The 14,615-nt window shown below is 33.8% G+C and overlaps 1 protein-coding gene across 1 annotated transcript in view; it reads left to right on the top strand.

Annotated features, from left to right (window-relative positions):
• The first annotated feature begins 1,535 nt into the window (after positions 1-1,535).
• The window catches only part of LOC113522151 (general transcription factor IIH subunit 1), a 36,253-nt gene continuing 23,173 nt past the window's right edge, over positions 1,536-14,615 (top strand). Inside the window, exons 1-5 of the mRNA XM_052901996.1 lie at positions 1,536-1,946; positions 10,434-10,635; positions 11,666-11,802; positions 12,482-12,683; positions 14,320-14,425. Of these exons, the coding sequence (XP_052757956.1) occupies positions 1,793-1,946; positions 10,434-10,635; positions 11,666-11,802; positions 12,482-12,683; positions 14,320-14,425 (801 nt within the window). The 5' untranslated portion in view covers positions 1,536-1,792. The remainder of the gene's footprint in view (positions 1,947-10,433; positions 10,636-11,665; positions 11,803-12,481; positions 12,684-14,319; positions 14,426-14,615) is intronic.

The raw sequence follows: 14,615 nt of genomic DNA, 5'->3' as shown, positions 1-14,615 counted from the left end.
TATATATATATATATATATATATATATATATATATATATATATATATATATATATATATATATATATATATATATATATATATATATATATATATATATATATATATGTATATATATTTATTGGATGAAAATGGAATGGTAATCCCGCCCGCGCCATCGGTATACACTGACGAGGCACTAGTGGAAGATGATAGGTGAGAATAAATGCAGGTCAGTTGACTCACTATGATGAATTCGACAAAAATTAAACATGATAGTTTCCAGGGGGAACCGCATGGAGGTCGACCTGAGAGGGTATATTGCTAGCAATGGGGCTATTAGACCCCATTACTAACAATCCCTTTCCTTCCAAAATTTATATTAATTTGCAACACAATATCAACATACACTGAGTACCATGGGTTAAGTAATTGTATTGTAATAACTACAAAAAACTCGATTTGGTTTAGAAATTTTTTAATGTAAATACCGTAATACGCCTTCTAATACGAGAAGGCGCTTTTAGTCTTGATTTAAAAAATGTGTCAAATTGAATCAACCAAACGTCAAATTAACTGACTCAATTTTGACAAATTTTTGTCACTCGATGCTCTATCAATATAATCTATGGTAGAAGTATATATAGGCAGTTTACTTGATTTTATAGACAGAGAAATGTAATGTGAGTATATATATGTAATGATAGTTAAAATTGTTTCCCCAAAAAAAGTTGACGTCAGGCAGGTAGCCGATTGTAAAAATGTAAGCTAAATCCTTTTGTAATATGGATAAAAAAATCATATTACACCGTACTCAAATAATATTTGGGATATAGGTAGGAAGATAATGATAATTGTTAAAATTGTTAATTGATGTATTAATGATGTTAGTAAATGCGTTAATAGATTTTTAAATCTGTATTAAGGAGTTGACTGACGAGTTTACTGAGTCTGGCAGTAAGCTAATTTAATGTTTAGCTGACTATTTTGTTTTAAATCAAAACAATACCTTTATAAATTTTTCGGAGTATTCGATTTTTTAAATACAATAAATATATGTATTCTTGAAATGTTTTATGGAAATGAAATTCCATTACATTCAACTACACGCATTATTGATGAAAACCATGCAATTCTCGATGTTTGATATAGTTTAAGCATGCAGCATATACTGCTTAGTATCTATATGACGAATTGATGTACATCATATTTTGATGAAATATTGTTACACATGACAGGAAAAGATAATAAGTAACATTCAATTTACGTTAAGTGCGAGCAAAAGAAAAATATACTTCAACTTATGTTTCGTCTGCTTCATTATTATATGTCTGGGTGAGATACATATTATTAAATTTTATTTTAAACTAATATTTTTCCAATAAATGTATATAAATAATATATATATTACACTGGAATTTGAAATTATAAGCAAAACATTATATTGGTACTTTTAGTTAAAATTAAGATTTATTAATAAAGTGGTCACACTGATGATGGCGCTACTTAGACTCTACAGCCGTTAAACATCTAAAAAAAAACAGACAGTTTGTCAAAATTGCAAATGGTTCATAGTCATAGATTACGATGTGGTCTTTTTTGTGGAATTTCAGTTAAAATGTGTTTTACACGAAAATAAAATTTAATGCATTTATACAATCGAATGCTGTTATTGTATATATTGAAAAAAATCTTTTAAGGAGGGTGGAAACTATTTTAATATTAATTGAATTTTTGTCCTGTGATATTCGAATTTCGGAAGTTACAAATTTTCTGGCTCTTGATAATTTTCGTGTGTTTTCGGTGGTGGAACAATGACTACATCTTCCGAGGATGTATTGCTTAGCGTTAGCTATGTAAGATATAAGAAAGGTGATGGAACTTTATACGTAATGAATCAAAGATTGGCCTGGATGTTAGAAAATCGGGATACAGTAGCGGTCTCACATAAATATGCTGATATTAAAAGTAAGTAATTTTGATTAAATTTCTATACTATTGATGAAGCATAGAAAGTTACCACTCGTTGTTAGTGCAAGTAATTTTACTATATATCTGTCTTATAGTATATCTTTAAAGCTTCTATCAATTTGGGATAATCTGTGAATGAAAAGTACAGTCTGTTACATGTCCTATGATATATAACAAAATCCAAATTTTGTTTTCATGCCAGCTCACATTAATAGTTTCACTCAAATCACTTTTAAAGAATCAAGGTAATAATAACTATATATTTATTCATAGAAAGGGTCGTTTATTTAATTTTGTTTCATTACATACATACACTTCATGGGTTCACAAAAATGATCCTTTCAAAAATTTTAATAAAGAAGGTTCACATGATACATCATTATTACTAAACTGATCTTATTAATTTAAAGTGTTTAATCACATGTTGATTTCAAGAATGATATTGGATTGAGGATTTAAAAATAATTATAAAAAATAAACAACAGAATTTTAATGAAAATTATGTTTAGTTCATGTGGCTATTCTTTTACAATAGATATTTAGGTAGGTGATTTTAGGTAGATTTGATGGTCAACAATTTGGTATTTTGTCTAGATACATTGATGGTGACTAGATAAAGTACAATCCTTATCAGTATTATGAATGTGACAGTGTGTTTGTTACTTCTTGACGTTTTGATTGTTCAATCAATTTGTAATGATATACATTTATTATTTGGGATGAAAACAACATTGTACATTTTACGTTTACAACATTGTACATCTTACTATTTACGTGCTACGTTTCGCTGTCGCCGATACAAGATTCCGTATCTACCCACCTGTGTATTATTGACTGCATTTTATATTGAGGAAATTAAATACTTATAAATAACTACATTACGCATAAATATGGAAACGTGCTCGGCATGTAATAAAAAATTTAAAACTGACGAATCGCTTAAGTGTAATCAGTGTAATGAATCTTTTCATTATAAGTGTTTGAATATGAGTTTGAATGCTTATCAAAATTTGAAATTAAGTAATAAGCCATGGCAATGTTGTGTATGCATCAATATTACTCGGCGAAGAGGGGACAACACGAATACCCCAGTCCGTAAACCAAATACACTTGACGAATCGGTGATGTCATGTGATGTTACTATGAATCAAAGTGAAATGGAATGTTCCGTGTCTGCTGAAAATCATACTATTTCGCTGCAACAATTTGGAGTTTTGTTGGATTCTAGATTGGAAAGGTTTAAAGCTGATTTTTTCTCTCAGATATTAAGGCTTCCATAAGAAGTGAGATTCACTTGGCTATTACTGCATTAAAGGATGAATTCACAGTCACCGTCGACTTTTTAGAGGAAGGACAAAAAAGAATCAACGGTACCTTGGCGGCTGCAGTTGAGAGAGTTTCTGAGCTGGAATGTAAAAAAAACAAGCTTCAGGGTGACATTTACGAACTTGAACGTCGATTAAAAATTTCTGAAAAAACATCTCCTAGCATGAACATTGAAATACAAGCTGTTCCTGAAAAACGCAGTGAAAATGTTGTTGGTATTTTCAAAAAAATATGTGATGTGATTAATTTCCCTATATCTGATACTGAAATTCATGCATGCCGCCGAGTTGCTAAAATTAATTCCTCTTCAAATCGTCCTCGTAACATACTTGTTACTCTGCCATCTCCTCGTCATCGTGACAATATCTTATCTGCTGTTAGAAAGTTTAATAAGGATAACCCTAAACAAACTTTAAGCACATTCCATCTTGGTTACTCTGGAGAAACAAAGAAAATGTATTTAGTTGAACATTTATCTCCTGAATGTAAGGAACTTCACTCACTAGCCAGAAGATTTGTTAAGGATAAGGCTTATAAATTTGTATGGGTAAAATATGGACAAATATACATTCGAAAAGATGAACAATCAAGTGCTGTGCTAGTAAAAAACGCTGAAATGCTTAAGAGACTTTTATAATTTTTTTTTTTCTTTCTCTATCTTTGTACTCTGTTTATGTATGAATGCTATTACTTTGTATTGTTTTTTTTTTTTTTCCATATGTTAATATATTATCAAAATGTCAATCGCTTTCGTTCAAAAGTTACTGAATTCTATCTTAATTTATTGAATACCGATTATGAGATAATTTGCTTAACTGAAACTAATTTAAATTTAAGTGTTTATAGTGAAGAATTGTTTGATGAGCGCTACAATGTATTTCGTAGGGATAGAAGTAACGAAACTAGTGTAAAGGCAGAGGGGGCGGAGTTTTATTGGCTACAAAAAAACTATTGAATGTATCTCGTAGATATGAATGGGACAGTTCAGCTGAGGATCTTTGGTTAACCGTGCATTCTCCATTGTCTAAGTCTTCGGTAAATATTTGCTTAAGTTATTTACCTCCTGATATGCCCCTCAACAAAGTTATTGCATTTTTTGAACACTGTCAAGATATTATTTTAAACAATGGTGAAGCTGGTTCTTTCTTGCTTGTTGGTGATTTCAATATACCTAATATAACTTGGCAACGAGACTCTAATTTGAATATCATGCAGCCTATAAATGCTTTTCACTATAGAGCTCCTATACTATTAGAGACTATGGCAATCTGTAATCTTAGCCAATTTAATCATTTGGTCAATGCAAATGAAAGAATTCTTGACTTGGTTTTGAGTGATTGTGGCAGTATCGATGTTGTGAGCGTTGAACCACTTAGTAAGATGGACAAACACCACCCATCTATAGCTATTAACATAGATTTTCGCCAAGGTGAAATGATTTCTCTTAGTAGATCAAACTCTAATAATTGTAGACCTAATTTTCGTAAATGCGATTATACTAAAATTAAAAATGAACTGAAATCTATAGACTGGATAGCACTGTTTTCGGATTTAGATGTGGACTTGGCTGTTGAATTATTTTATTCTAAGTTGAATGAAATAATTTACCTTTACACGCCTATGCAGAGTTCCAAAAATAATAAATACCCGTTTTGGTACAATTATGCTTTAATACGTTGTATTCGGGAAAAAAACAAATATCATAAAAAATTTAAAATGTATGGGAACCCAAGAGATTATGACACCTTTAATCTACTTCGTCGACGTTGTAAACAGATGATTGATCAGTGCTATAAATCGTTTGTCAATTCAGTAGAAGATGATCTTTCAGACGACATTAAAACTTTCTGGCGATATGTTAATAGTAAAAAATCAAACAATACAATCCCTCAAACTATGACCTACAATAATATAACGGCAACAGAAATACCCGGTATATGTGAACTATTTTCTGATTATTTTAAATCAGTCTTTGAAATTTCTACTGGTGAAGTCAATTATCGGCCACAAATAAACACGCCCGTCTTGAGTAGTTTAACTATAACCTCTAAGGATATAATTAAGGGTATCAGAAAATTAGATTCTAACAAAGGCGCGGGGCCAGATGCTATACCAGCCTATTTTATTAAAGCTTGTGCTGAAGAAATTAGTGTGCCTTTGGAAGTTTTATTTAATAGATCTCTACGCTACGGTTCTTTCCCGTCTTATTGGAAAACCGCTTTTATTATACCTATATTCAAATCGGGCGATAAAACGAAGTGTGAAAACTATCGACCGATAAGTATACTGTCTTGTATGCCCAAATTATTCGAATCTTTAATATATATTCATTTGTATAACCATGTTAAACAGCGCATAATACCTATGCAACATGGATTTGTTTCTGGTCGATCAACTATTAGTAATCTACTTATCTACAAAAACTACATTTGTAATGCATTTAATAATCGCCAACAGGTGGATTCAATATACACTGACTTTTCCAAAGCCTTTGATAAGGTGAACCATGAACTAATGTTAAAAAAACTTATTTCATTTGGGATTCATGGCTCGTTGTATCGTTGGTTCGTATCATATATTTCTAATAGAAGTCAAATGGTTGCTATTAAAGGTTTCCAATCTACTCCTGTTATGGTAACCTCAGGAGTTCCTTAAGGATCGCACTTGGGTCCCTTATTATTTATTTTGTTTATTAACGACCTAGTAGACTCTATAAAAAGTGAATGCTTGTTTTATGCTGATGATCTCAAAGTTTATCGCGTAGTGAATAGTTTCAAAGATTGTTTGCAGTTACAGAAGGATCTTGATAATATTTACAAATGGTGTTGTGCCAATAATATGTATATGAACGTAAAAAAATGTAACACAATATCTTTTGCTTCAAGGTCTCTAAAATTTATATTTGAGTATAGCATGAACAAGCAAAAACTTAAGCGTAAAGATGTGGTTAAAGATTTGGGAATAATGTTTGATTCAAAATTATCTTTTCGTGTACATTATGATTATATCATCAGTCGTTGTAACCAGTTGCTTGGGTTCATATACAGAGCAACTAAAAATTTTAATAAACCCCACAGTCTACTATACTTATACAAAACACTTATAAGACCCATTGCTGAGTATGGTAATTTAATATGGTCCCCATATTATGCTATTCATGAAGAAAATATTGAAAGAATACAGAAAAGGTGCCTTGCAACTACTTGTAGACGATATGGCTTAGTCAGGAAACTTCAATCCTATGCTTCGCGAATGAAATACTTTAAATTAGATAATTTATTATCTAGAAGACAATCGGCTGAATTAATTTACTTGTATAAAATTGTTAATTCTATGGTTGACTGTCCCTCGCTACTTAATTTACTATACTTTAATACTAACAATAAATGTCGTAACTCCCGTGTTTTTGATGTGCCAAACACTAGGAATAATGTTTCATTTAACAATTCCATTTTAAGAATGTGCCGGTCTTATAATAATGTTCAGCGTGGTGGTGCTCATCAGGATGGTGAAAAGCTTGATATATTTGGTCAGAAGTTCAGTAATTTTCGTCACGACGTTTACGTATTATTTTCCTCTGTAATTAGTAGATAGTTTCTTTTGTTGTAACATATATATGAACGTAATATGTACACCGTGGTATGTGTGTTTCTGTATGTGTGTGCGCGCGCGCGCGCGTGTTTGTGTGTGTGTGTGTGTGTGTGTGTTTGTATGTGTATGTATGTATATGTATGTATGTATGTATATGTATATATATATATATATATGTATATATATGTATGTGTATATATGTATATATATATATATATGATTATCCATTTTTTGTTGTTTAAATTATATTGTGTTTACAGACTTTAGCTGTGTGTTTATGTTTTGATCATGCCGTGTACGCAAAGTTTTGGAGGATTAGCTTGAACAAAACATAATTGTAGTTTATAAATTAATGTAACTATGTTAATTCTCTGTAATGTGTACCTATTGAAATAAAATAAAATAAAATTGTCTACTATTTGTCCTGGTCAATCGATATGTCTCTAAGAGATAAATGCTAGTATACTATAAATCAGGGGTTCCCAAACTTATTTTGTCTACTGCCCACTTTGAGAATAAATTATTTTTTAGAGCCCCCATTTTTTTTACCTTCTTAAAAACCAGGATTACTTTAAGATCAACAAATCACCCCCCAAGCCTCTACACAATGCCATCATTTTTTTTCTGGGTCTCTTACCGTCCCCGTTTAGGCCTGCAGCACCCACAAGCGGGTGTTATTGTCCACTTTGGGAAAGGCTGCTATAAATTCATTATGATGAGGATATCTAGATGTTAGAAAAATGTTATGTTTAATTTTTATAATGTTTTCAAACTTGAGATCTCTAGGTTTGAATTTAATGCATTTTCATGTGTTTACAAAGTATTACTTAAATTTAACACTATTTTACAATACCTAGAATTACAAAATTATATATATTTTTGGATGATATTTGAATGGTAACCCGCCTGTACTAATGATATACACATGAGGGGCACCAGTGAGGGATGATAGGTGAGGATGAGAATGCAAGGTCAGTTAGCCCATTGTGATGTATACACTTAGAATTCAGCACCATAGTTTCCAGGGAGATCACATTGAGGTTAACTTGACTGAGTACATTGCAAGCAATGTGACTGGTAGTTTCCATTATTAACATTCCCTTCTAACTACAAAATTATATTACCAATGTCACCCATTTTATGTAATATAGTGAGTCTCTTATTCTCTCATGAACTCTGTGGTCATATGTCAGGTGTCTGCTGAAAATTATGCCTAATTTAGGGCAGTAAAAGGTAAATAATTACTGTATTACATGTTTTACAGGCCAATTAAGGACATAGATGTAACTTTGTTTTGTAGAAATTTTGATTCCATATCATGGGATTGAGTTGGTCACTTAGAGACAATAATAAATCTGTGATATCCAGGTCTTGAATCAAATGCATTTTCATGTCTTAACAAAATATCACCATCTTATAGATGTAAATATTAAGTATAAATTAATGATTTTTTATTTTTTCAAATTAAAAGTTTTTATTTACTAAATCAATGTACATAAACATGTTACATAATTATATTATTTGTCATAGACTAAGTTCACATTGATCTCTGTATTTTTAATCACAAAGGTCACATTTAGTGAGTTCTATCTATCTGCCTCTTTCTCCAAGGAGCTTCATTCATAATTTCCTAGTTAACTTTATTGTTGTAAGAGTATTGTTTTTTTTTTTTATTACAATATGTTTCAATAGATTGCCAACTCTGTGATGACCTTCCACTTGGTCTCATCTCACATATTCTACTAATAAAATATTTTATTCTTAAAAGCAAATATTAGATTTACTTAGTAAACAAAATAGTAGATATTTTCTTAGACTATTCTTTTATGATTATGGTACTGTGCAATTATTAAGACATTGTAGGATTGAGACCTCACAATTATTTATAACAAAAGAGTAAGAATATTACATTACGAGATTTGCTGTTTTTTACATTTTATGTTTTTGATGGTATATTTTATATTTTATGGTGGTTCTTAAAACAGAAATTTTGCAAAATTATCAAATTAAAATATAGGTTAGGAGATAAGTTTCCATGAATGGCACCTTAGAATCGGGCCCTTTGCCTGCATAAATCAGTATACAGAATATCCTTTGTGCTAAATTGGACTTTAGCTTACCTGTGTACCAAATTTCATTCAAATCCATTTAGCAAAAAGTATCATTAATAAACTTAATTAATAAATAATAATTTATCATGTGGTCGTGGCATAGAATAGGCCTCTCCTTCCTTTCCCATAGGTGTTATAAGAGTCTACTAAGGGCGGGCTAGGGATGGGCAGCAGCACCCGTTTTAAAAAATATCACTACACCTTTACAAATTTTCACATTTATATTGTAAAATTAATGTAAAAAAAGACTCTATCACTACACCTTACAGCCAACCTACAAATTTTCACATTTATATGGGCCACAGCCTATTAGTAGCATCTAAACAATATCATTGTGTATAAATGTTTGAATGGACAATGACCCGTTATTGCATCATTATTTTGAGGTTTTTTCAGATGTAATATTTTTTTTGATTCAACGGGTGATGATGGAATAGTAAATGTCAGCGGATCTTTGACCCATCTGTGTTATCTTCTAGCCAGTATACCATAAGATCGACCATTGGGTTATTGGAAGATATCCTATCCAGTGAATGTGATGAATTATCAATTTGTTGTTTGTCTTGTTGTTTCGTAGAATGAATAAGAATCTAATGCTAAAACCATTTATTCCTAGGTCAGTTAGCAACCATTGTGTTTTATATTCAGAATACACTAATTCATGTACACCGGAATTCAGCATTTGGTATTTTTTGTTAAATATATAATGATTATGAGTCCTGTCACACGGAGCCGCAATTTCTATTGATTGCCTGGTTCAGAATAGATGTGGGGAGATTTTTACCCCATAGATCCAGACCTGTTTGGGTATATTGCTGCTGTTGTAGGAGCTGCATGCCGCTGACAGAAGAGCAAAATCATTATTAGTACACATTTATATTATTAGTACATCTAAACATATCATTAACAATCCCCATCTGTGTTATCGGTATACCCCTACAGTGAGTGATGATAATGAAAAGGCAGGTTTATTGTGTTGAATACACTACATACCCATATTGCATTCCTTAGTCTCCATTATTAACAATCACTCCCCCTACAGTTTGATAATATTATTTGGATATACATACCCACATTGCCGTGTGTGCCTTGGCATAGAATTTGTCAGCCCTTCCTATCCCGTGGGTGTCCTAAGAAGGAACTAAAGGATTTTTATTGTCGAAAGATGGGCAGCAGCATGCTTCTTAAAATGTCTTTAAAACCTAACTGCCATTGCCAACCCATCTGCCAAGCATGGCAACTATTAGCAAAACCCTCCTTGTGAAGAAAGCTTATGTCCATCAGTGGACAGTTATATTCATATCTAATAATTGTTTACAATTACATTTTTGTTTTGCCAAAGGTTGACTGGGAGAGAAGGTCATGTATGTCAATTTAGTTCACTTCTTGTACCAGATATATTTTGTAATGTGGCCAATAAAGAGTTAATAAATAATATTGCTATTTCTGTTTGCAGCACAAAAAATCTCACCAGCTGGCAAACCAAAGGTGCAGTTGCAGGTGGTGTTGCATGATGGCACATGTTCCACATTCCACTTCGTGAATCCGGCCGGTGCGGAGGCTCAGGCAAAAGACAGGGACCAGGTGAAGATGCTACTGCAGAATCTTTTGCCCAAATTCAAAAGACAGATAGACGGCGAGCTTGAAATGAAATCAAGGTAAATATTGAAATTACTACATGAACTATGTGCTAATATACTAGCTGGGGGGCAAGGGATTGTTGGCAATGGAGTCTGAAAGCCCTATTGCTAGCAATATGCCCTATTAAGTCGACCTCCCCCTGGAAACTATCGTGAACAATTCTTGTTAAATTCGTCACGATCTAATCGTCTATCTCTATCAGGCCGACCTCCACGCGGTTCCCCCTGGAAATTATAGTTCATTTTTGTTGAATTGGTCACTATGGGCTAACTGACCTGTCTTCATCCTCACCTATCACCCTTCACAGGTGCCCCGCCAGCGTACACCGATAGCGCAGGCGGGGTTACTGTTCCATCTTCACCTATTGAAAAAAATCGCAGAAAATGTCTCACCTGCTGTCCTGTCCTTTGTGTCCTTTATCTTGCATGAAGGAGGACCTGAATAAGGCAACCAATTGTGCTGTGGAAACTGCTAAGTTCCGATCCAAACATTTTTTTTAATGGGTGATAATGGCATGGTACCCCACCTGCGCTATCGGTATACACCGGCGGGGTATCAGTGAGGGGTGATAGGTGAAGATGAAAAGACAGGTCAGTTAGCCCATCGTGACGAATTCAATGATATATTAGTCAAGATAGTTTCCAGGGGGGACCGCGTGGAGGTCGACCTGGTAGGGTATATTGATAGCAATGGTGACTAACCTCCCCATTACTAACAATCCCTTCCCTCCCGGTCTAAACATATTTAGGTTGTCTATTGATGGAAGAAGCTAAAAAGTCCCTCGACCATTAAGTTCCCATAGTCAAATCTTACGACATCCACGGGTAAAGAAGGAGTGGCCCATTCTATGCCGGGACCACACGGCGAAAAGTCCTCTATATGACGATTAGATTAGAAATATTCCATGATTTCAATGGTAGCTGTTCATGTGTATATGTATGTATGTGATGGTTACCACTTTCCATCAGGTGGGCCGTCTCTTTATGTGCCAATTTAAATATCATACAAAAAAACAAGGATGTTGACAGATGTAATTTTTTTTTTCAGGTTACTGTCCCTTCATCCTATTTTAAAGCATTTATATGAAGACTTAGTGATATCAAAAGTGATAAACAGTGAGGAGTATTGGAACACGCCGACCTTGAAACAGTACACGGAGTCCAACAATATTAAACAAGAGGCTGGTAAGTTACATACAGGATGTGACAAAATTGATGATTCTGTATATGGCTGTATTATTGGCGTATTTAACATCATTTTTCAAGGCGTCTGACTCCTTAAAAAAGGCATGTCAGTAGTTTTAGATATGTCTTTTGGGCCGTGCCTATCCCAGAAGGAAGAATTACTTTATGTTAATATAATATATTTTATATAATCTATGTTTTTTTTTCTCTATGAAGACTTTGTTTTTTTTTATATACATTTTTTTTATACAACTTAGAATGGCAAACAAGCTGACGGCCCACCTGATGGAAAGTGGTAACCGTCGCCTATAGACATGAGCAGTACCATGGACATAACAGAGTATACTGTTTCGCCCATGATACCTCCCATGCGTTGCCATTCCTGAGGACTCAGGTGTTATTCCTCTGTACCCAGTAAATTCACGCCATATCCCACCCTTCAAACCGAAACACAGCCATGCAAACACAACTGCTTCACGGTTGAAACACGAATGGGACAGAGGAGAGAAAAGAGAAGCAATCGACTTTTGTACAAAGTCTCCCTCTGGTAATTTGTCTGGTATTTGTGTCAAATTGTCATATTCTAATTTCAAATTCAAAATATTTATTTTACGAATATGGGTACATATTTTTTATAAGTAAAGAATAGCAGTATAACAGTTGTTATATAACTTTACAGGTGTTTCTGGGGCATTCTTGGCGGACATACAGCCTCAGACGGACGGGTGCAATGGCCTCAAATACAACCTCACGCAGGATATTATAGACGCCATATTTAAAACGTACCCGGCAGTGAGGAAGAAACATATAGACTATGTACCCAATAAGATGACCGAAGCAGAGTTCTGGACTAAGTTTTTCCAGTCACATTATTTTCATAGGTATTTGAATTTTTTTTTTTTAATAGATGGTAATGGAATGGTAACCCCGCCTGCGCTATCTGTATACGCTGGCGGGGCACTAGTGAGAGGTGATAGGTGAGGATGAAAAGGCAGGTCAGTTAGTCTATCGTGATGAATACACCTGGAATTCAGCACGATGGTTTCCGGGGGGACCATGTGGAGGTCGACCTGACAGGGTATAGTGCTAGCATTGGGACTGGTAATTTGCATTACTAACAATCCCTTTTCCCCTGAAATTATGTTTATTAGTATGTAAATATCTATTCCAATTGAAGGCAGGTGACAGATATGTATGTATACAGGGTGTAAGGAATAGGTTGACAAAAACTGAAACAGTGAATTATGAACTGAAAATAATAGTGGATGCAGGTGACTCGGGGCCATTTCTTATGGCAGTCTATGGGGGAAGTGTATGTACAGCAATGAACACAGTTTTTGGTGCAAATAAGCAAGTGGCTCACCTGATGGTAAGTGAATGTCGCTGCCCATGTGCAACTTCAAGACTGGGGAGGTGTACAAAGTGCAGCTAAACAATACTCCTTTTATATCCAGCTTTAGAATTTGCTTTTATATCGTATCTGAGGGCCTACCATGAAATATTTTACGAAATTTCGGGAACATACGAAACAGAAATTTGATATTAAAATTACATAATACATGACGTTTAAAATTATTAAAAATGTTAAAATATCGTTCCTATGGACTATTAGGAAAGGATTTATGATGAACGAAATGTTAAGCTCCATTTACTGGGTCGATTTCGGTACGAACAAAAACACGAAATTGAACGCGAAAATTCGGAATTTCATTTCATGGTAGACCACCAGGTAAAGGCTGAAATGATGATTGCGCCATCTGCCCATTTCTATCTGTTCTCCTTTAACCAAAGGTTGTAAGAGGTTGCCCTAGCGATAAGACCGCCTTTTGTACCTTTATGTGTATATTTCAATCTGTATTTATGTTACTGTATTTCACTTGAATTATCCACTTGTCATTGTATATTTTTATTTATGGTGCAATAATACTCTCCAACTATCTTTCCCCTCTCACCGTACTGGTTACGCTTCAAACTATTTTCTCCTACATTCTTTACGACTCTGGAACGCGCTTCCAGATGCCAATAAGAGACTACCGACTAAACAGTCTTTCAAAAAAAGCGTTCACGCCACTTTCTTACTTTATCCGAGTAGTAAGTGCTTTATATTATTCTCAATTTCGTGTATAATATAGTATATATCATATATGTGTAAGTATATTTGTTATTCATATATATTTATTCGTTTATATATGTAATTTTAGTATGTATGTATATCAATAATTAGTAGTACCGCATTCGAGTATTCTCACACTTCCCTATGATTGACTGAGAGAGAATGCTTTTAGCATTAAGTCCGCCATGTACACATATTTGTACTAATGAATAAATAAATAAAGAGTTAAATAAATAAATATTCACTTCATAACTGAACATTGTGTGTTTCCATTATTTCTTTCCAAGTCACTTCTATTACTGACTCGACATTAGGAGTACTTTGAAAGAGTTGCCATTTTCATTATAAAATCAATGCAGTGACCAAATCATCATCAGTATCCATATATTTTAATCTGCTTCCAGGGATCGTATAGCGTCATCTTCCAGCAAAGATCTGTTTGGTGAATGTGCCAAAATGGACGACCAGGCGATCGCGTCCGCTATGAAACACACAACTCTGGATCTCACAGTATGTTTATAGTTTGTTTTTTAAATCTGTGTATAATAATATACAGTGTGCAGAGGAATAACACCTGAGTCCTCAGGAATGGCAACGCATGGGGGGTATCATAGGCGAGACAGTATACTCTGTTATGTCCATGGTACTGAGGGCCTACCATGAAATGTTTTCCGAAATTCCGGAGCCGAACGAAACACAA

This window comes from Galleria mellonella, unplaced genomic scaffold (genome assembly GCF_026898425.1).
Source record: "Galleria mellonella isolate WM207_F2 unplaced genomic scaffold, CSIRO_AGI_GalMel_v1 utg855, whole genome shotgun sequence".
Lineage (NCBI taxonomy): Eukaryota > Metazoa > Arthropoda > Insecta > Lepidoptera > Pyralidae > Galleria > Galleria mellonella.
Note: the sequence above shows the minus strand (reverse complement) of the source record. Positions and strands in the feature narration are given on the sequence as shown.